We start from the raw sequence: 23352 nt of genomic DNA, 5'->3' as shown, positions 1-23352 counted from the left end.
TTGACAAAAATCATAAATTTTAGAGCAGCAGGTAACGAGCTGATCAGGATCAGGTGTGCCAGGCAGGTAGACCACGCCCACTGCCACACCTGAGCAGGAGGAACTTAGGAAAAACAGATGAACACAGTCTCACAGCGTGAGTAAGGCATACATCACTTCACTGCCAAAAAACATCATATAGAAAGGCTCTAAAATGTCAAGAAAACATCATAGTGAGGCATGAAAATATATTTAAGTTGTGATACACTGCATACAAAAGGCTTGGACTCAAATGCTCAATAAAATAATCTTTTGTCTATGACGTTTTGCAGTCGTTATGCCTAACTGTGACATTGTAAGCCTTACTAGTTTTAATGTCATACTGTACAATAGGACTCTCTACACAATGTTTTTTTTTGATTTTTATGCCTTACTATACTATACCCCCCCCCCCTCCCACACACATAAGGAATATCAATTTTGCAGTGTCTGATAAAGCTAGTGCTATGAAATATCCAGGCATGTTAAGTTCTATTGTAATTTCTTTGTTAATTTAAATATTTGGTTGGGGTATAAATTGATTAATTAGTTTGAAATGCCCTGATGAATGAGCACAGTTAAGGATCATAAGGGCAAAAACTTTAATGAGATTTTCAAATTTCCATCACTAGCTAAATAGAATATTAGCTCCAAAACTGTCGACGCTTCTTTCACACAAGTCCCAGTATTCCTTGAATGTTTGTGGTTCGAGGAGAATAAATCACAACCTTAAAGGCTCAAGGCTGTGAGATGCTGTGTGCTTTAATAATAAATATATATATATATAAATAAATATAATCTTACACCACAATATAATGTCAGAGACCACATAGTCTACAAAGACTGTAACAGCACAAATGTGTTCACATGTTCAAGTTTCTCTCTTCTGAGCTTCTAGGTGTCATAAAAATTCACTACAACTGTCATGGCAATATTAAGGAACACAGGTTTAACTCATTTAAAAACCAAAAACCTCATAGCTGGTCTGAAGATGCAAATCTGATGCTGTTAAAACCAAGTTGTACAGTATATTTCATGTTAAAATGTGGTCACATGGTGCAGGATAACTCCAAATGATTCATGCGTACATGTTCTTTCACAGACCAATGTGACTGTTAAAAATGTATAAAGTTTCACTTTTTGATCAAGGTGTAAGTATGTTGAGTAAATTTGTAAAGTTTTGTCAAATTACAAACAGACTCTAACCAGAAGCCTCTTTGCTCCTCCAGCTGTCCTCCACCATGAGCCTGACCCTGCGCAGGAACATCAAGCATCTCCGCCGTCCTCTTCAACCGGACCAAGGAGCTCGACCTCCGTGCAGAAGGTGTTCACGTATGAGATCATGAAAAACACAAGTCCCGTTGTGAATCCTTTACTGTGTGTTACAGATGGTCTGTGGATCTACATTTGCTGATCATAGTCTAGGAAGGAAAAAGTATGCGCTCAAAAATTCACCAGCAAAATAAAATATTAACTCCAAAAAGGTCAAAGCAGGTCCCAGAATTCCTTGATTGTTTGTGATTCGATGAGAATAAATCCAAACGTTAAAAGTTTTATATAACCAAAGTCTTTAAAAACCAAAAACATCATAGCTGGTCTGAAGATGGAAATCTGGAACTGTTAAAACCAACAAGTCTTACATTATATTTAACGTTAAAATGTGTTCACATGGTGCAGTCAGGATAACTCCAAATGATTCATGCGTACTTGTTCTTCCACAGACCAATATGAATGTTAAAATGTATAAAGTATCACTTTTTGATCATGGTGTAAGTAGGTTGAGTAACTTTGTTGTTTAGTATATTCTGTTACTTCCCTTTGTGTCGAAACTTTGTGAAGAAAAAGTTTGTCTTGGCATGAATCCAAAATTATTTTTCTTTTCTTCACAAGACGTCTCCATGCAAAGGAAAGTAAAAGTATTATTATAGGAGTATTTAAAACAAATTGTGTTGTCTGCTTTGTAACTTTTTACTAACTTTTTTCTCTGTTTTTTTCAGCTCTTTGTGCATAAAATTGTACAAAGCAACAGTTCAGTATACGATGTGACTCGTCACGTCATATACTGAACTGTTGCTTTGTACAATGCAGAGAGGGACTGTAGTTCAATTTTAGTGTTGTTGACAGATAAAAGTTTAGTATAACCCCCTACTTATCTTTGTCTCGAGGGGCAGGGGGGCTGACGTTCCCCCGGCATCATCACTCTTCATCCGCAACCTCTCGGGGCCTCCCCCGACTTCATGACCTTCATCTGCACACAATATCACATCCTGTTAATACACACAATCATGTTCATATACTCACCCTCAGCAATCTTCTCTGGGGTCCCTCCCGACTGTCATCTCCATCCGCAGCTCACTCTCTTTACCGACCGGGATCCGATACCACTTTGAATAGGACACGACCGCATCTGAGGCCGTGAACGAACCCACCGCGCCACCCGACGCACTCACTTTGTGAAACGTTTGTTGTACTTCAACTTTGAATGTGGAGAATATTTCCTGAAAATATTTAAGTTTCACGTCTGCACCATTAGTCGTCTAGACAGGGAAGTATACTGTTCTCTCAGATGCGTTCGATTTGCGACTCATGCAAGACTTGAACTCGCGCGCAAGAATCAAACTTGTGTGTCTGGATTTGCATGCAGCTGTTTAACCAGGTGAGCTACTCTACCTGATGAGTGATGGCACTGCCCACCCACTCTATGTGTGTGTGCATCGATCTGAAGACCTAAAGTTTTTCTATCACCTGCAAGATTTGAAGGTATCTCTCAGAGTTGAATTTATTCACACAACTCAGATGTTTAACCAAGTGAGCTACTTCTCAAGATCTACTCTGAGTTTCTGATTGTTTGCATTGTTCATGGGACTTAAAGTTCCTCTGACAGATGCAAGATTAGAACCCACATGCTCAGATCCTCAGTCCGCCACTTTACCCACTGAGCTACTCACCCTGAAGCTTTGGTCCAGTTCTTCACATTTAAGTTGCTGTCGGCTTCTGAGAGGAAGCACTGATGAAGTTTCCATTCAACTAATGTGTTTTGTACGATTTATGTAAATGAAAACAGTGTTATGAAGTTGACTGAGTGGCTCAGTGAGGTAAATGTCAGATTTGAAGTTTTGAGATTGTTGGTTCAACTCCCAGCTTGTTTGGAGAAATTTGAAATTTATAAACCGAAGTATACAGTCAATATTGGAAGGAAATAGAAGGTGGACTTAAGATCAATCAACTCAGACTGTTACGTGTTAGTTCTGAAACTTTGAAGTGTGCGTTCCATCTTGAATTGAACCAACAACCTCAAGATGTCACGACAGTGATCGACCTCGCTGAGCTACTCAGCCAGACAGTTGAAAATTTTCCAGAACTTCTACTTCTACTTCTTCATTAAAATCTCAAATTCAAGCTACTCTGATGATAGGTGGCATTCTAGTGAGGTAGAAGTAAAGGGAAAAAAAATTAGAAAGCCAATTGAGTGGCTCAGTGAGGTAAATGTCAGACTTGAAGTTTTGAGATTGTTGGTTTGGTTCCCAGCTTGTTTAGAGAAATTTGAAGTCTATGACCTAAAGTATACAGTCAATATTGGAAGGAAATAGAAGGTGGAGTCAAGATCAATCAACTCTGACTGTTAAGTGTTAGTTCTGAAACGTTCAAGTGTGCGTTCCATCTTGAATATTGACTGTTTCCTTTGGGTCCTCGACTTCAAATTTCTCTTAACAAGCCGGTGATTGAACCAACAACCTCAAGATGTCGCGACAGTGATCGACCTCACTGAGCTACTCAGCCAGACAGTTGAAAATTTTTCCGAACTTCTGCTGCTTCACAAAAATCTCACACTCAAGCAAACTCAACACTTCAAAGAGTTAAGGAAAGTCAGTGGGTTATGGTCTGTACAGACTATCACAGAAGCAAGACCAGAAACAAAATAGACGTCGAAATGATGTGAAGCCCAGACCAAAGCCTGGGCCTCCTTTTGAATGACTGAATAATTCAATTGATGTGAATTAGTAACTAACAGGTCTATCAATGCTGAGTTCTGTGAGCCTTTGTCTTTGTTCACCGCAGAGTGTTGTTGGCCTTTTTCTTATTGTTTTCTTCCCCTTGTCCTTGTTAGTATTCTTTAAAATAGAAGGCCCAGATTGATTGCAGTTCATTCCATTGGTTCACAAATGAAAGTTTTAAATTTTGCGTTATGTGTTTTGACTCATTTCTTTTCTTTGAAATCACCAATGTAATGTATATGTTGTTGCTGTGAAGTGTTCAGGCTCCCCCCGAGATTTTGTAATATATATATTGATCTGATATACAATTGTTTTTAAGGCTCTCATTAAAAACTAAGAAATATCTTCGGACAGTGATTAATTCTCTATTTTTATTGTTTATTATTTGGGAATTTTCTCAAATCGTTTGGTCTATAAATGGTCAGGTGAAATTAGCCATCACAATATCTCAAAGTCCAAGGTGGAAACTGTTTTAAATGTCTAACCCCCCACACACTTTCACGAATAAGTGCATTCTTTACATTTGTTCCTCATAGTGTTTAATTTTGCCATACATGTTTTCTACTGTGTGTATGGTGTGTGAGTGTTAACCAGTCACTGTAATCACATTTAATCCTCACTTAGCCCCCCCTAGTGGTCAATGGGATTTACAGCTGACTTTGAAATGTGTAACGAAAAAAAATAATCAAATTTGATAATATAGCAGAACAAACTCAAGTACGTTTCTGGTTGTTTGGACAGTTAAACAGTTTATGTTACAGAAACAAACTTCACCCCTGTGGACTCATTCTTGGTACACTGCAAGTCGCCGCCCCCTTTTTTCCCTATACGTTCCATTGGAATCCTCCACTTCCGGTTTGCCAGTCGTCACTTCCGCCAGGAGCCGGCGAACGCGGAACAAATATTTGGTGAGAACACCTTCAACTTTGAATGTGTCGGTGCTGCTCTTTCACTGTTCACATGTGTCTGAAGGTGAAAACCTGCTCCATGTGTCTGAAGGTGAAAACCTGCTCCATGTGTTTGAAGGTGAAAACCGGCTCCATGTGTTCGCTACTTGTGCTTCAGCCTGACGAGCATCAGGAGATAAACAGACCTGGAGCTCGTTGTTCAGTGGTGGAGGAAGTCAGACACAAACAAACACACTGAAGTTTACTCAAATAAAAGAACCCCCTACACAATAAGTCATTAATTGTCTTTAAATATATTTAAATAAACCTCCTTAAGTAAAGTACAGATACATGAAACTGTACAGTAACAGTAAATGTACTGATTAATGGATACACTTGTGTCTGGTGCAGTAAGAAGTCGGATCACAAAGTGTTTTATTTGACACGATGAGTCAAGACAAATGAACTTTTACCTGTGTATCACTCCTCCACTGTGACCCTCTCTCCTCCGTCTTGTCTTGCACATGATCTACTGACCCTGGAACCCGTCAACCCTCATCCTCAGTTCATCCGTCTTTACCAGTGAGTCCCCTCCATCCCTCCACCTCTGATTCTTACATTCTCCTGCTTTTCATTTTCAATATCTTTACCATAATTTGAGCAGAATGATACTAAACCTAAAATGCCTGAACCTTACACAGATCTTTTAAAAAAAAGAAAAAAATGTACCTGAGAAAGTAATGGCTTGTAATATAACATATATTTTTTTAATTGGTGCCTTTAAGCATATGCAGATTTGTGTATGTCCATGTGTTGTAATGTACTTTTAGGTGTTTTTTCTATTTTTTTTTTTTTATTGGGTCAAGTCAGGTCATTTGTAAATAGAAGTAAAACCAATTTGATATGTGACTCTGGTGGCGCAGTGGTGAAGGCACTGCCTAGAAAGTGAAAGGTTGACAGTTCAATCCCTGGCCAGGACAAATCATTGCAGTGCAATATGATGGATTTTTTAGTGATTTTGGCAAAAATGGCTTTTTGCGGGGGTTTATCATTTTTTTAACTGATGTTTTTCAATTTTTCTGTATTTTATGTAAAACATTTTGTTTTGAAATTCATTAATTTGTTTTATTTTTATGTATTAATTTCTTTCTCATTATATTTATACTTGTTTATTATTATCATTTTTTTACCCCTCATGTCACAGTGCACCATCACTCTCACCTCACCTACCAGTGTATCAAACATGCCTTCAAGGCTTGAAGGGCATTTCACAAGTGAATATGTCTTCAAATTGACCGCAGACATTATTTTCTCCTGCTTTCCTCTATCCATTGACAGGAATGCCCTTGAGGAAACTCCAAGTCCGTGTTTCAATTATGGGATCTTTTTCGTGTTTAAGTGTCTTGCAGTGCACATGATCTACAGATCTGGTTAGTTCATGCTTAAGTCGGCACTCAGTCTTGAACCCTGGGTCTCTCGCACCAGAGCCTCGCGTCTTACCACTCAACCACCATCTTTCATACTGAAGTTGGTCCAGTTTGTTATCATGAACATCAGACATTCAAGAGGACACATTGTAAAATGTCAGACTTGAACTATGGACCTTTACATGTTCATACCTGTATCATTGCCTCTACGCCACGGATTCTGTTCAACATCTTCACTCAGAAATAAGTTTAAATGTATGTTTTGTTTCAACCAAATCACAAAAATGGTGGGTTTTGATCAGTCAACCTTTCACATGTGAGACTAAAATCTTACCACTTCACCAGCGTCTTACTCAGGAAACTCAGGTCCAGTTTTTCCCATTTAACTTGCTGTCGGCTTTCGAGATGACGAACTGCTAAAGTTTAAGTCAACTTGTTTGTGTTTTGTAGCATTTATGTAAATGAAACACTGCCACAAAGTTTCTGTTCAACATCTTTACTCAGAAAAAAGTTTAAATGTATGTTTTGTTTGAACCAAATCACAAAAATGGTGGGTCCAGTTTGTTCTCATGAACATCAGACATTCAAGAGGACAAATTGTAAAAGGTGGAAGTTGAACCATGGACCTCAATATGTCCATACCTGTATCATTGCCTCTATGCCACAGGACAACGGCACAAATGTGAAGTACTTACCTGAGATTTGTATGCTTTGTTTTGTTTGACTGATTTCACAAAGCTAAACAACTGTCACTGGTTGGACTTGATCCTTCAACCTTTTGCACTAGAGCCTAAAATTTTACCACTTCATCGCCTTTTTTCTGGGAAAGGTAATGATCCAGTTCTTCACATTTAAGTTGCTGTTGGCTTTTGAGATGACGAACTGCTAAAGTTTTCAGTCAACTTGTTTGTGTTTTCTATGATTTATGTAAAAGAAACCACTGCTACAATGTTTCTGTTCCACATCTTCACTCAGAAATAAGTTGAAATGGCAGTGCTTGCATGACATATAATGCAAAGACATGAAACTTTTTGCAGAAAGATGGATAAGTAGAGGACTTGACCCAGGTACTCTAAGGTTTTAATTCATAAACCACTAGACTACTGAGAATATCCACATTTAGAAGTCGTTACTCCTATTTGTCACTTTCCTTAACTGACTGGTCAGTCGAAGTCCCAAAGTAAACAGTCAAGATTGAACACACACCTCTTAGTTTCTGAATCAACAGTCTGATCTAATTGATCAGAGGTCCACCTTCTATTTCCTTCATATATTGACTCTATACTTTAGGTCCTTGACTTCAAAAGCAGCTGAGGATTGAACCAACAATCTCAAAACTCCAAATCTGACAACTGCCTCACTGAGCTACAGAGCCAGACAGTCAAACCATTTTCGGAACTTTTACTTCTCCTCTTTCACACAAATCTCAAACTCAAGCAACTCTGAAAACTTTTTTTTACCAATCCGTGCAAATGGTTAAGAGTTTCTGAATCGGCAGTGTGAAACTTCAGGGTGGGTAGCTCAGTGGTTAAAGCGGGGGACTGAGGATCTGAGCATGTGGGTTCTACTCCAGCATCAGAGAAACGAAGTCTTGCACGTGTCGCATTTTTAATGCCAACAGAGTAAGCCTCTGAGAGAACAACTATACTAATCTGTCTAGTTGGATAAATGTGCAGTCACATTTAAAAAACTTTTTTCTACAGCCACAATCAAAGTGTGTGTTGACGAACAACAAATGTTCGTCGGCTTGCAGCATGTCGGGTGGTGTAGTGGGTTCGTTCATGGCCTGGTGTGGTTGCGTCCCCTTCAAAGTGGTATCGAAACCTGCAGATGGTGCCGCTGATGATGGGGAGTTCATCAAGATCATGGTGTAAGGGGGTGGAGTCGCAAATCTAATGCGTCTGAGAGAACTCTGGACGACTAAGGGTGCGGACGTGAAACTCAGAATTACAATTATATGCAGAAAATATTGAAGTACAACAAACGTTCCACTTTTAATATCGGCATTAAAAAGGTCCAAGTATAGTGAGGAATGAAAATGTCAAAAAACATTGTGTACAGATTACTATTGTGCAATGTGACATTAAAACATACTAGTAAGGCTTACAATGTCACAGTTAGGCATAACGACTGCAAAACGTCATAGACAAAAGATTATTTTATTGAGCATTTGAGTCCAAGCCTTTTGTATGCAGTGTATCACAACTAAAATATATTTTCATGCCTCACTATGATGTTTTCTTGACATTTTAAAGCCTTTCTATATGATGTTTTTTGGCAGTGAAGTGATGTATGCCTTACTCGCGCTGTGAGACTGTTCATCTGTTTTTCTTAAGTTCCTCCTGCTCAGGTGTGGCAGTGGGCGTGGTCTACCTGCCTGGCACACCTGATCCTGATCAGCTCATTACCTGCTGCTCGGAAATTTATGATTTTTGTCAAAATGCTACTTGAATTTTTGCAGTTGGTGGATTGCGTGCCATATAATATTTATGTGGTAGTCATGCTATGAAATTGTCTTGAATTCCACAATAAACACTATCAATGTGTGTCACAAATCTTTAATGGTGTCAACAAATTAAAGGTCTTGAAGGTCTTGAGCCACTTTTAAAAAAACTCACCAAGCAGTCATTTTTCATTGAATTACTTTTTACAACTAAAGGATTTTCTGTCGGCTTCAAAACCACAACACTGTCGCCTAATAATTACAATTTTAGCTGAAAGATTTACAGTTGAGGCCCCTGTTCTCCGTTTGTCTTGAGGCTTGAGAATCAAGTGAGTAGAAATGAGTCTGCTCTTAAAACAAACTGGTTGCGCCCCAAAGCAAAGACACTAAGAATGTTGGAGTTCACACCATGTTCAGAATTATGAAAATCAAAGCAGCAGACTGAGGTTTGGTCATCAAGGACATGTTGAGTGTCCGCCTGCAGGCTACAGCTTCAATCCAGTAAGGGATGCTTGAACTTGCACAAAGTGAGCTGTGTATGAGGAGATGTTTCAACAAAACAGCAGCACATGACAACCAGGAAGCAAAATCTTTGTTCGGAGCCACAAAACAAACAGTCAATTTTCCTTTAGGATCTTGTTTATTGTTATTTGACACTGCACTTTCCTAAACAAGGGCACAACATTGTTTTTTGTCTGTTGTAATATACGATTCTCCTTGTCTTTGAGTTACCGTGTGTCTGCTGCATCAGTCCTTCCTTCCTGGTTTGGCCAAAAGGTCTGACTGAGGGTGGAGGCGACTTAAATGCAGAGGCCCAGTGATTGGACCGGACCAAGAGATGCATTAGCACGGGGGGGGGGGGGATGGGAAATTCCATTCGAGTTTGGGTCGACGCAGAAATCTCAGCCATGGAAACCTCCAAACGGGGCTCTGAACCAAGCGTTTAGCTTTTGTTTACTTTCTGATTTTTATCTTCTGTTTTAACTAGACTGTTGAACCATCTCTTTTTGTCTAAGTTCAGGAAATCCTTTGGTTGAAAAAGTAATTTATGAAAAATCAACTGCGTAGTGAGTATTTTTTTATTGATAAAATGATAGTGCTTATTGTGGAATACGAGACAATTTCATAGCGTGACTACCACAGTAATGTGATAAGATGCATCTTTTCACTGGACACAATGCTGCTTTTGTTGGTGAAAATTAAATAAACTTTGCAAATACATTCTACTTTTCAAAGGCCATGGAGTCAACCAACGGGACCTGAACAGATTCCACTGAGGCTATTTTTTCCAATCCTGTTGCCGACCACACACTTATTTTGCATTTTCTTTTTTCCTGTGTAACTTACCCAGAGCCTGGCAGCTGTTTGAACTGAGCTTTATTCTTTTTTTATTTTCCACGATGAGTTTTCAATGAGTATGGGTGGGGAATTATGAACACAGCAAACAATGCAATATTATTTATGAGGAGACTGATTTTATGTAGACCTTCATTATGCTTTTCTTGTGGGCATGAAACTTGCGTAGTGTCTCATTAAAAAGGGATCACTGAGAAATCCAATAGACAAATCTTCACTTGTTACAAGTGCTACAAGGCAATATCCAGAAATTGTTTGTTGTTAAAAAAGAACCATTCCCATTGTTTGTCTGAATTAAAACCCTCTCGCCTCGCTCTGTATGTAGGACAGTACAAAATAATTCTAGCCACGTTACCATGGCACATGCTCGCTCGCATCTGAAATGAAAATAAAGACGAGGCAGGTTTCTTTAAACACGTAAAAGGAAATATATATATTTAAAAAAAAAAAATTAAATGACAAAAGAAACACCATTTCATAGAGAAGAGCTGCTTTTGTCGTTTGCAGAGGTCATTTACACAGGACTTTAAATGGTACCTTTACTTGAAGTGGCACAACAGCGACGCCAGTTTAAAATACGTTTAGTTTTTCCACCAAGCCGTCGACGCACGTGTCGAACATACTGAGTTACTGTCGGTGCGGGGGCCGTGTGCCACTTCTGGTAAAGCATGAAGAGGTTATGACATTACTGAGCTTCTTTTAAGGGTTAATATACACTGGCTCTTGGTAGTACACTCATGACGTACGCACCACTGAAACATTTACACACAAATTGTTATTTTTCTCTCCCTCAAAACAGGAAATACTCATATTTTTCAAGACAACAGTTAACGGTTCCAAAGGGGTGGCTCTGGGAATTGATTAAGCCCACCTTCAAGAGGCCCCTCCCCTTCCACACACATTTCTATTGACACTTATTTTTTTTTAACAAGTGCGACTCTGAGTGGGGAAAGAAGATGGCCGTGGCGGTCTGCCTGGCAGAAACCAGGGCGGTGCATAGGTGTTAGCGGCTCCTTCCCGAGGCTCTGATAAGGCAGTTTATTTTTCCTCCTCTCCCATCAGTTAAAAAAAAAAACCAAAAAAAAAAACCGCATTCCAGTCCAGGAGCCGATTTCAGTGGCGGATGTGTCAATGCCTCAAGAACATAGTTCCACATCCATTGTCCATTGTACGGAGGGAAGAGGCGTGAAGACGAGCAGAGTGGGCAAGACGAAATGAAAACTGAGGGGACGGGATGCAGTGCACGGCTTCTTTCCGTCTTCATTTTGTGCAAACGGAGATGTAAACAAAGATCGTTGGTAGAGGGGAACAACGGGCTGCAGGGACACGGGGAGAGACGGCACAGAGGGAGGAAGTGTGCTCCTTCAACAAACTGACAGGCACAGAAGGCCAGTGACATTAATAAAGGGCGGGCCGGGGCGGGGCGGGCCGGGGCAGGGCGGGCCGGGGCAGGGCGGGCCGGGACGGGGGGAGAAACTGCCAAGTTTCCTGTGCTTTTTTTTTTTTTTCCTTCACTCAAACTTTCATTTGGAGCTGAGGGAGTTACTTGTCGCCACTATAGCAGCTTCAGATGTGCTTCCGAGTTCGGCTTGTTGGTCACAGGGGCCGAGGTTGGGGGGGGGGGGAAGAGGACACAGTACCACAGGAAGTGCCTTAAAAGGTCAACACACACACAGGCACCCACATAAGACTGCTTTATGGTCATGCTCGCTATTGCCACCACTATTACCACCCATCCATCAATTACAAAAGAAAAGTACAAAATATCTACCACACTGCCCCTCCACTCGCCACCCTTCAACTATATGAGGACAGAGCCATGTTCTCTTGGGTTTTTTTTTTTATCATTTATATATATATTTATATATATATATGTATATATGTACACAACAATATGCCTCTCAGGCTGTTGAGAGAAAGTGGATGGGGGGCAGGATGAAGTCTCTGTAATGAGGCGTCAGAGTTTTCAGTTCCTTCATTTCCCTCTTCTTTTTTTCCCCCAACAAGTTTTTCTGCAGAAATGTGTGATTCTGATGAGAGGGCCGTGGCCCGGCGGGCTCTGAACAAAGTTTAGCAGCCGCATTGGACCAGAGCCGGGGCGTTCAGGGCGGCGACTGCGTGTCAGTAGACCCAGGAGACGGGGACCCACTGGGACGTGGTGGACACCAGGTCCACGGCCTCCTCCAGCATGCGGATGGTGTCGTCGATCTCGTTGTTGATGACGGTCTGGTCAAAGTAGTGAGCGTAGGTCCCCTGCAGCATCTCCGATTCCTTCTGGAGCCGCTGGAGGGAGTCGTCCTGAGGGGTGTGGCGGAGAAAAGAGAGATTTCAGTCCCTGCTTCCATGTTTGTTCGAGTGCGTAAACGGGCCTTAAGCTCCAAAGGGAGGTTGGGGTCAAAATTGTACTCAATTGTAGTGATGTTTATCTACTTTAAATGTGTATCCTGAGTTTGCCAAAAAACCAAGAGAAAACGGTTGGAAAGCAGGAATACTGCATTAACATACAGTACAATCTATAACTTGTCACATTTTATTATAATATTTATTTCAAATTATGATTAGACGATTTCCCCCGCATCGCCCAGGACGGAGTGGAATAATTAAACGGAGAGGTAGAGTTAGGATAAAGGAGTTGTACCAGAAATCATAATGAGCTTTATTTAATAAATGCAGACGCACAATTGAGAGAGAGCCCACACAATTAGGAGGATTATTAGAGGGATTAGGGGAAAACAAGCTAGACAACTATTACAGCTACACAAACACATGAGGCCACACGCCCTTTCTACACATCCTCCAAACACAACGTGAATTCACACTAATCGGTACTTACGGGCAGTTTCCTGCACCATTTTGGAACCTCGAGTGCAAATGAAAACAGGCATGCCGGAGAAAATACAAACACACTTAAAGCAAACGGGGCACATGCGAGTGACAGAAACAAAGTCGAGGCAGTTTTCACACTGGTTTTGCTGCAATGTCATCATAAAAAAAAGTTCAACTGGAAAAAAAACAATAAATGATATAATCTGTATTCTTGTTTTTAAAATTTTTAGGCGAAATGCATCTAAATTGAATCCTTCAGTGTGAGTGAGCCTTAACTTTGGACTGAATCAGAGTTAGTGAGCACATGCAAATAGAGTAAACCAGCGTGAGCAGGAGATGAAGCACTAAAGTTGTTTTTTTTGTGACTGTACCTCAGTCATGCCTGGGGTGATGGTAGGAGCAGCGATGAAGACAACGTAGGGAGCAAACTCGGCAGTCCTGAGGATCTTTAGTGCCTGATGGGAGAGATCTTTGTTTAAATTCAGTACTTCCTCCACCTTAAGTTTGAAATGTCAAGAGAAATGTAGAGGAACTTGTAACGGTGAGGCTGCAGTGTTTGCATGATATCAGGCATTTGGTGAGGAACAGGAGAGAGCCGCTATGACACCACGGAAGGCATTAGTGATGGATTTGAAAAAAACATTTTCAAGCTTATCCATGTAGTTTTATCATTGACCACCAGCACTTGTATTCGAAAAGTGACATCTCATTTTCGGTTATAGAGTGCAGTTCACAGTATGTATTAATTACGTCAGTCACGTTCTTAACATTCTATGACGACTTCATTCTTGAAATCCGAGATTTCTTTTTTAAGTGGGCCCCATATTCAGTCGCGGTTGAGCCACTGAGTGAGTGGGACGACTATAGACCCCGGGTCCCACAGAATTACAGAGGCTGCTGTTGCTCAGAAAACTTCACTGTCCTGTCTTTAAAGGTCAAACATTCCTGCACTCTATCCTTTTTACTGCTGAAGCCTTGTCAAATGAATGCAACTGAATTCAAACTAATCCGATCAGCGCCTGTGCCGTGACCGGCTGCCTCGGTCACCTGCGGTTCAACGTCCAGGATGGAGATCATGCCCTGTCCGTGGATCTGCCTGATGGTCTCCAGCCTGGTTCCATACATGGCGTCCTCGTGGCTTCCGTACTCAAGGTAATCGTTGTTGCTGATGTCCTGCATCATCTGGTCGTGAGACACAAAGTAGTAGTTCTTTCCGTTCTCCTCGTCCTTCTTTGGGGGTCGAGTTGTGTCTGAGCAGGGAGAAAGATGGACGGGCAGTTAGTTGGTGTCTGACGTCTGACAATCAAAGGAGCTCCAGTAGATGTTCAAGTGTTAAGATGTCAGTCAATGCACATTGTGTGATTATGTTTTCAGCGTGTAGTTGGTGTGTTGGAGTGTGTGTGTGTGTGTGTGTGTGTGTGTGCGTGCGTGCGTCTCCTTACGGGGGATGGGGTAGGCAAAGCGGTCTGGATGTTTGGTAATGAGTGTATTCTTGATGTGCCTCCTTCCAACTCCATGTGCACCTGAAATAAACCATCAGAGACACTTAGAAACTTTTACCTGGTTAGTAGAGAAGCTTGTGGCCTCTCTTCTAAGTGCGAGCAGTCTTAAAGCTCAGTTCGCTCCCTCACTTTCACTAGGTTTACTCACCGAGCAAAACCAGCGTTTTCCTCTTGAACGACGGCAGCTTGACCACTTCCTCATATGTCACCAGGTCTAGTTGGTCGAACACTGCCGGAAAGAGCAGAAACGTTCAGGTTAAGTACAGAAGTCGGAAAGAAATGTAAATATGAGGATGGTATGGATTTAATACATTCAAAAAAAAAAATGATTGGGTTGTATACAAGAAGGTGTTTATCATTAACAATGTAACCTCTGTAAAATAGTGAAACCTGGTTTTCTTTTACCAACTAGCTAATGAGATGTGCAGTAATACCAGTGTTTTGTCCCTGTGGCTTAAATGAAGCTTGGATCCTCAGTCAGATTTGTTTGTTTTTTGGAATTATTGAAATGATGCCATTATGTAAACCAAGCAAATCTGAAGAAGGTCAAATGCCTTGAGAAAGTATTAAAAAGCTGCTTGTTTGCACTAACCTTGGTCTGAGAAAAGCCAAACTAGTCTAATCTGACTCGCATTGGGTCAATTTCAATTTGATCACTAATAAGAACCCTAATTAAGCGGCCGTCACTCAAAAGTCAAGAAGACACAGGGAGGAGGGTGAAGTACAAAAGCAGAGAGAGGAGGAAGAATAACACAGAAGCTGGACGCCAGCTGTCTGCAGTTACTTACATGCAGCCATATCATTGGGTAAGAGACGGCATGGAATATGGACAGAGGGTGGGAGTGGAAGGGTTAATAGAGAGACAAATTCAAAACGACAACAACACAGACTTTTTTTTTTTTTTTAAACATCCAAAGCTGTTGCAACACTGTTAGTCACTGAAGTCGAGGTAGGAGAGGTCTGTCAGAGGGAGAAGTGCAACAGAGCGTGCAGCAGTTACACAAACTGGACTTACAAGAGGTGCAACAATCATAGTTTAGTTTATCCCCAAGTGACCTTTAACCTCGCCACGTCTGGATCTTTTTTGGTACAACAATTCTGTGACACAACCTTTGGTCGTAGAACAACTTTCGTGTCATTTCAGGGTGAACTTCTTCACATTTTTCCAGCAAATCTACATGGAGTGCGTTTTCTTTTTTGTCTAAGCGACTAGCTGACCGGTTAAATTCAACGTCTGTGGTGGATGTATTTGTTTGCTGGCTTACCTGCATTGTGCTTGGCCAGGTACTTGTCTTTGTACTGTTTCTTCTTCTTGCCGAACCAGGTGCAGCTGGCCTGCTGTTCCTGCTTGGTCTTCTCCATCGCTATACATGCAACACGCCTGAAAACAACACCGGCTCAATCAACCCCTCATTTGACTCAAGACCGTGAGACTTTACTTTAGTTGTACCGAGCTAAAACCAACACAGCAGTCCTAATGAGCTAAAACCCATTGCTATACTCACCACTCCTGTAGCTCAGGTGAGGGGATGAGGCCCGCCGTGGCGTTCTTGGTGTTCTCCAGCTTTCCCTGCCACCAGTTGTGGTCGTCCTTGGAGATGATCTGAATGATGTCCCCCACCCGGAAGCGAACGCCTGCCTCTTTGCACGGGATGAGGTCGTCTTTCGCCGGGTCGTATTCGAACTGCGCGCGTACGTAGATCTGCGGGGGCGGGGCACAGCGAGACGGGCGATTGGTGTTGCGATCGTAGGAGAACATACGGGAAAGGAGAAGCTGCTTAATTGTTAATAGTCAGAAGTCCACGCTTGACAGCGAAGTGTGTTGAAGCTGAAGCAGGAAAGTGCACAGACATTTAAATACAAGAAGGGCAGGAAAAAAATGATTGAACAATGCCTTGGGCGTGTCTTTATAGATTTTTTTTTACAGACGGGACATCCATTGTTTCATTGCCTGTTATGTCCACTGACGAACCAGATATGATGAAGCCTCGATAGCCAGCATGGGATCTACACACCACTACGATGAGGAACCGAACTCTGCGATGGGGGTGGTAGGAGAGGGGGATCTACTTCTACAGAGACATCTTACCTTGATGGACAATTTGTCCTTGATGGTAGGTCTGGAGATCTATTGGGGTTGAGAGCATCACACTTACACACGCATCATGCAGTAGAAAATGTCGGGGGCATAAACGAAGGAGGGGTGATCCCGGACCCAAAATTGGATGCTGAATATAACATTTGACAATGTTTATACTGCATTTCATACACTGTCCAGGCCGAAAGTATTTGGACGGCTACTCATTTCAAATATTTGAGGTCTGGACTGTGTGCGTGAGTGTGTGTGTGTGAGATCTTGGAACATTCACTGCCTCGTTAATGAATCATGCAGCAGGCAAAAATGACCACAGTGAACTAAAGTGACATGTTGGGGGATGCAGTATAATTATTATCAGCATAATAAGAGAAAGCCAGGGTGCCTAACACATTATATCTCAAACTCTGTTAAATGGAGCACGGAATTATTATATAAACTATACAACTATGAAATGGAATATTTTCCAGACCAGGAAACAAACTTCTGCTTTTCTGCTAATATCTGCTTTTCTATTTTTTAACAACAGTGTACGAATCCTTGCTGATGTTCAGACCAAGGGGAAACGAGAGTTTCAAGGCAAAGGAAGGAGCAGACGATCAAATTGGCGGAGTGTGGTCGTGGGGTAAATCTCACCTGACGGCCTTTGGGCTGAATCGTTGAGGGCAGGTCCTGGTTGGGATGACATTTAAGTTGCATGTTCGTATTTGTTACACAGGATTACACATTCACGTCAGCAGAAATCAGGGTTAAAGGAGCTAAATATGTTTTAATTGTGACATGATTGTGTTTATTTTGACAGTTTGGACGAGGGACTGATGTCAGTCCAAGATGTAGTGGTTTTAAGGTGTGAACTTTAACCCCTGACACACTGGGTCGACTAACTCATCTGTGTGCTGAGCCACATTTAACGTGTTGTTGGTTTGTCTGTAAAAGGAGTAGTAGTAACGTACCAGGATGGAGCTGGTGACACTAGCATGGCCATTCGCAGGCGACTGTTGGGACAAGTCGGGCGACTCCTTCTGCAACAGAAAATAAGACAACAATGTTTTTTGTCTTCTCATGTTGATTCTGCAAAAATTAAAACAGAAAACAGGTGTGTGTTTGTGATCCCATACCTCACAGGACATGGACTGGGACCGGTAGCTGGGCACAATCTTGAAGGTAATGCTACCCCTCATCTCCCTCTGCGGGGAAGGAGAAGATGCACGGTGAATGTGTTGAGTTTGAAATCTTAAATTCTCAGAATAATACTGTTAATATCCTACTGCTACATTAAACTTGTTATTCACCAAAATAAATAGAAGTAACCTGAATGATCCAAATAAAGGAGGAGGAGAACGTTTCTTTGGCGTGACTTACCAGCATCTTTTGGAGCTGCTCTACTGTCTGATTGGCAACGCTGATGCCATTAATCTCTCGGATCTCATCTCCGACATGCAGAGTCCCTGAAGCGGAGAAATAATGGATGAATAACGTCTACAAATGAGGCTCTTGGTGCAACAATGGCGCTTCCCCCCAAAAAACAGGAAACCCCAGGGGTTAGTGAGACAGCTCCGGGGGAGAGCCCAGCTAATGTAAAAAAGAGTTAGATTCCAATTAGACGACATTAGTCCAATATGAGAGCTGTTATCTCTCCATCTACTTTGTAAACTCTCTGCTTAATCTCATTTTGAGAGAGAATATCGACAGACCGACACTCGCTGATTGCATTTTCTTAATATATTTTTTCCATGGATACATACCCTGTCGATGAATCATTCCACCGTGCATGATGCGGGCCACGATGCAGTGGTTGAGTTCGTTCATTTTCAGAGTAATGCCCTAGAAGAGACAGTGAAAAAGTGATGACGTTAACAATGGAGCTCGACAAAAAAGACTTGAACTGCAGCACACTTCATCGTGCTGAGCTGCGATCATGTACATTTCAAATGCAGTAGAATATATCATTGTGGTTCTGCACGGCCAACAGTGGTGTGAGAGTCAATCAAGTCTTGCAGGTGAAGTGACACCTCTTCTACTTATTTCACACCTGTGTTAAACCGAGAGTCACTGAGGTCTGTGGTGCAGTTTCATGTTCCTGTTTCTTTCACCAAAAATATACCAGTATCACGCCTTTCCTTCCTTGTGAAAACAGCACCGTACTGCTGTGTTATGGAGCCAAGAGCCATGCTAACCTAATCAGAACGGTTTGTCAAGTAAAAATGGGTCCGTGTCATTCTACAGCATTTTTCTGATTAGTTATGAATTGTGTGAAGGAGGAAGTCCTCCGCATCAGAAGACTGCGTGTCCACACACCATGGGTTCATCGGTGTTCTTCTGGAACTGGACCAGGCGCACCCTGGTGACGTTCTCCAGGTCCATGTCTCCGTTGGTGCTGTCTGGGGAGTCTCCGTTCAGGTACGGGGACGTGGGCGGGGGGGTCACCCTCAACGCCTCGTCGCTGTACACCTCGTGGGCAACCACATCGTGGGTCTGCAGCAGAGCCTGGAAGTGCACAGACATAAATGTGAAAAAAAAGCTGCAAAGGCTCCTACGCCTGTTCTGTTTTTAGCTCTGTACGTGAACCCTGCGAGTATAAGTGCCATACTGTGAACATTTCCAACAGCCACAAGAAATGTAAACAATGGTGGTGGGTGGCTGTAATGTTGAGGCATTCACACTCAAGTGCAAATACCTAGAAAATAAAACAAATCCCAGTCAAGAGGAAAGTACGCATGGTTGCGCACACAGTATCAGTGTGTGTGTTGGGACTGTTCCATCATTAGAAAGAGTGCAGCTTACACCTAACCCTCTTCTTTGGCCACTAATCATGTCACTGACACGCTGGGTGTTTTACTACAAACAATCTACCGGACGCATTTGCCAAATGATCTCAGCTGCTCATCGGAGCGGCGACATGTGCATGAACGATGGCGGCGGCGCATGACAGTCACGGAACAGCTGGCACCAAAGGCTGTGAAAATCTGTGTGGCTGAGAGGAACAAAGATATATATTTACAGAGGCGTCAACAAGGTAACTCGGAACAAATCTCCTGGAACTGAAAATGTCCTTGAATCCCTGGCCTCATTAATGGAGTCATGCACAAAGTGGCAAAAGAGTGCATGATTGATAAGTAGGAAAACTTTCTCCCCATATTGCTAAAGCCCTTCACACTCGCTCTGCTGGCAGCAGCACTAACTGTCTGTGGCAAGATGAAGCACCCAGTGGGTCAGAGAGCAGGACGGGCTAATTGGATTGAACCAAACCTAAGGCCTAACCACTCCTGTAAGTACAGCAGACTGAATCAGCAGAGGGAAACACCTCATCATACCAACATGTTGCCCACTGTGCTGTTTTTTTGGGGATATGACGATATATCAAAAGAGAACAACTGCAAAAAACAACAGACATACATAAAAAAAAAACAACAAGCCTAGTGTTGCTGAACTAATTGCCATTATACTGTTGTGTTCAATCACATTTAATGAGGTGTAGCTACAAAGCAAGCGACACTCCTTTAGGTAAGGCAATTACAGACTCCAAACATGGTTCTACCTTTACATGAAATGTTCTGTCGCCCCGAGTTACAGTTTCCACGACTGTCAACTGAATCCTCCCAAGTTGTCCTTCTAATCTCAGGTCTGCTTTAGGCCTCTAGTCTCAAAAGTTCTGACATAGCCCCGCTTGGAGTCCTCCAGTGCATTCTCTCGAGCGCTTCCGTCCCGGCTCCGTTTCCCCCACGCTCTGCCCGGAGCGCTTGGCCGAGCTCAGGTGCTAAGCAGCTTTGTGGCCGAGGGGGTCATGTGGATTGTCAAGAGCCCTGCTCCTGCCACAGGAGGCTGTGATGTCACACAGCAGCAAGCGTGTGCTCCACGTACGCAGACGAGACAACCTGGCACTGTGACAAAAAGGGAAGGATGTGTTTGTTTGTGTTTTCCTGTAATGTCCCACCATGAAGTGTGGCTGTGTGAGGATCCGCCGGAGCTCATTGACCTCCATGTTGTCTGAGTAACAGGAGATGGTTTCCAGGACCTGTCGAGGGAAAAACAGCGAGAGAAATGTATGAATATCGTAATTAAAAATTAATAAGACAGAGCATATTATCTCATTCTCCTCATAGATGGTGGGATATCGGTTAAGTGGAATGTGCGTCCTCAACTTCACCTGAACGTGAGCCATGATTTCCTCACCTCTTTAGCTCTCTGCACTCCATCGCTGGGAGGGTTTCGGATCTGAGGAGACGACCGGGTGTTGATTTTGTCATAAAGCTGAAACAACAAACACATAATTAGGGCCACACGGATTATGTGAGGAATACCTGGAGCAGCAAAACCAGAGACGGTTCATCTCAATCAAAGATGTAAAACCTGAACGATATGAAGTCTACAGACTGGTATGCAGATAGAGAGAGAAAAAGTTATGGCAAGACCGGTTAAAAATTTGTGGATCGTGTCAGGAGACTAAATCAGCTGTTCTGGTGTTTGCGACATTTTGTCTACATTTCCTTTCATAGAGGATGGTCCAGTTTTTCCTTCGCTACAGGACATAAGACAGGAAGCAATGAAGCTTCCTTCCTTGTAATTTAGAGAATCCAAACAGCTCCAATGATGGCTGCCGCTTGAAATACTCCCAGGTCATTTCACTCAGGAACTGACTGCCGCCTCTGTCTCTTCAAACCTCGTCCCAACAAGCAGCAGCCATGGGCTCCCCTCGGAGCAGCTGAGTAAAACTCAGGAGATGAATATAATTGATGCCCACAAAGCAGGAGAAGGCGATAAAGAATTGGCAGTTAACAGGAACGGTGGACGTTGAGGTTTGACCAATAAAACTTTCCGGGAGGTCTGCTCGTAGTATTGCTAGAAATAAAAATAACAGCCCTGACAGTTTGACTGCAGGAGACCCTCAGGAAGATTTATCCGAAAGCATAAAAGGTTTAAATGAAATTGAAAAAAATCTTGTATAGAATATTAAAGAAATATCACATCTTTAACTTTGTGCCTTTTGGAAACCAGGTTCTCTTTGACTCACTTAACAGCATCAGACATTTTCACCAGGGTTACCTTCTTGACTCATCCTGACACCTACTGGCCACTTTTTGCTATCACAGAGGAAGAAGTGGCCACATTGTGGTGTACTCACATCGAGCAGGGTGTGGAGGTGCTGATCCTCAAAGACACTGTGCAGGAAGTCCATGTCTTTCTCACTGCAGTCTGTCAACGCATGGATCTCCTCTAGACTGTCCAAAACCTGTGATACTGCCCCTGCACGCACACACACACACACACACACACACATAAAAAACATAGGTCACACTCAAATAAATAGAGACTGAATCACAAGCACACAGAAACATCCACAAGTACACCAAGCAGTCCCTGCAAACATTCAACACAAAGTGCAAACACTGAACATGACGAGACGCAGATACACAAGGAAAAGACAAGAACGTCCCAAAAAAATAACATCGAAAATAATCACAAACAATAAGACATCACAACAGAGAAACACACGAAACGCACACGCACACGCACAAACACTCAGAACTATGTAACCCCAAGTACCTGCTGCATCGCCCACACATGCAGCAAAACCAGAGAAACAGCATGTACATGGCATCAATACAACATCAGCAGAAAGTCACTTCAGAAAGTCACAGTGTGGATCATGGATTAGGAGAAGAACACTCAGGGGTTTGAAAAGGGCAACATGTTAATAATCGAATGTAAAATAGCAAAAAGACAAACAGTGTGGAATAAGTGAAGAAAAGAACAAAAAAAGTGTTTGGGCCAGAAGTGTAGCCATTTCCAAAAAAACGGAACCCTTATGGCAAAGAAAAGTAAATAAGGGTTGATATTTTACAGTTTAACCAAAATTAGGAATAGCTATGAATAAAAAGAAAACTAATACAACCAAATTTCCCAGTTTGGGATCAATAAACATCATCTATCTACCTATCTAAATATATAGAGCTTGAATTAAGAAAATAAACATTTTCTAATGTAAAATATAACTATATATAAACTATTCCGCATTGTAAGCATATTTTTAAAGATAGTATTGATCATTGTCAAACTACAAAGTGACGCCGTTTCCAAGACCTGTGTTTTTTTTCTGCTTTGTTTATTCTGTAGAATGAAATTTTTCATATCAGCAAACATAATCACTGATACGGATACGTCTTTGAAAGGCTCATATCAGCAGATCTTTTTTTTAATTAGCCTACCAATAAAGCCGTCGGGAGAAGAAATTATATTTCAAGATGACAATGCTGTGGAAGGGAATACATTTCGTCTCACTGACGACAATGTTGAACCCACTTGACCCGGTTAAAGGTTTCTGGTAATTACCACTGAACGATTTTTAACGTATTTCGTATGTTATATGTAGAGACAAGGGATAACTCCAGCCTCCAGTGTATAATCCTCAAATAATAATGGTCTTGGATAAGAAGGACATGAAAGAGAAACAGCAGAAAAAAAACATCTCATTCTTGTCTGTTTACAAGCAAAACCCTAAACCAATTTGGGATACGCATTTTAAACAATATCTTTGTATAAACCAACAATGAGTATATAACAGGAGGCTAATGAAATAAAATAGGAAAATAATTAATTATTCAAAAACTCCATTTGTAATTATTCATCGACCACATGACAATTTAAAATGTGCTGCACTGATCTCCTCATTGTTCTATTATCACTAAATCATTTATATGAATACAAAGCTTTTGAAATGCTGGGCAGAATGTTCTGTGTCGTCTTTGAGAATAATCCTAATAAAATGTATTAATAATCCCGTTGTTAGTCAGAACACTAAAATA

At 41.8% G+C, this 23352-nt stretch overlaps 1 protein-coding gene and 2 long non-coding RNA genes across 17 annotated transcripts in view; 1 reads left to right on the top strand and 2 right to left on the bottom strand.

The window, feature by feature from the left end:
* Positions 1-23352, bottom strand: part of LOC118301237 — a 1055945-nt gene that overhangs the window by 249226 nt on the left and 783367 nt on the right. The gene's annotated exons all lie outside the window — the stretch shown is intronic.
* LOC124849878 lies at positions 28-1958 on the top strand. Its single transcript, XR_007030468.1, has 2 exons — positions 28-136; positions 1248-1958. It is a non-coding gene; the product is annotated as an uncharacterized LOC124849878 (long non-coding RNA).
* The window catches only part of LOC118301279 (peripheral plasma membrane protein CASK-like), a 35669-nt gene continuing 22537 nt past the window's right edge, over positions 10221-23352 (bottom strand). For 2 of the 11 annotated variants that reach the window (XM_035626631.2, XM_035626659.2), the window contains 17 exons: positions 21672-21793; positions 20723-20800; positions 20484-20564; positions 18848-19036; positions 18295-18373; positions 17912-17997; positions 17668-17736; positions 17503-17571; positions 17186-17221; positions 16544-16582; positions 15960-16156; positions 15720-15835; positions 14603-14683; positions 14395-14475; positions 14000-14202; positions 13324-13407; positions 10221-12424 (listed from right to left, as the gene is read on the bottom strand). In XM_035626631.2, the coding sequence (XP_035482524.1) occupies positions 12248-12424; positions 13324-13407; positions 14000-14202; positions 14395-14475; positions 14603-14683; positions 15720-15835; positions 15960-16156; positions 16544-16582; positions 17186-17221; positions 17503-17571; positions 17668-17736; positions 17912-17997; positions 18295-18373; positions 18848-19036; positions 20484-20564; positions 20723-20800; positions 21672-21793 (1787 nt within the window). In that variant the 3' untranslated portion in view covers positions 10221-12247. Of the gene's footprint in view, positions 12425-13323; positions 13408-13999; positions 14203-14394; positions 14476-14602; positions 14684-15719; positions 15836-15959; positions 16157-16543; positions 16583-17185; positions 17222-17502; positions 17572-17667; positions 17737-17911; positions 17998-18294; positions 18374-18847; positions 19037-20483; positions 20565-20722; positions 20801-21671; positions 21797-23352 lie in introns of all 11 variants that reach the window. The other 9 variants (XM_035626665.2, XM_035626702.2, XM_035626650.2 and 6 more) reach the window with 8 other exon arrangements.

This window comes from Scophthalmus maximus, chromosome 1, assembly GCF_022379125.1.
Source record: "Scophthalmus maximus strain ysfricsl-2021 chromosome 1, ASM2237912v1, whole genome shotgun sequence".
Lineage (NCBI taxonomy): Eukaryota > Metazoa > Chordata > Actinopteri > Pleuronectiformes > Scophthalmidae > Scophthalmus > Scophthalmus maximus.
The sequence above is the reverse complement of the archived record's forward strand: the minus strand, read 5'-3'. Positions and strand labels throughout refer to the sequence as shown.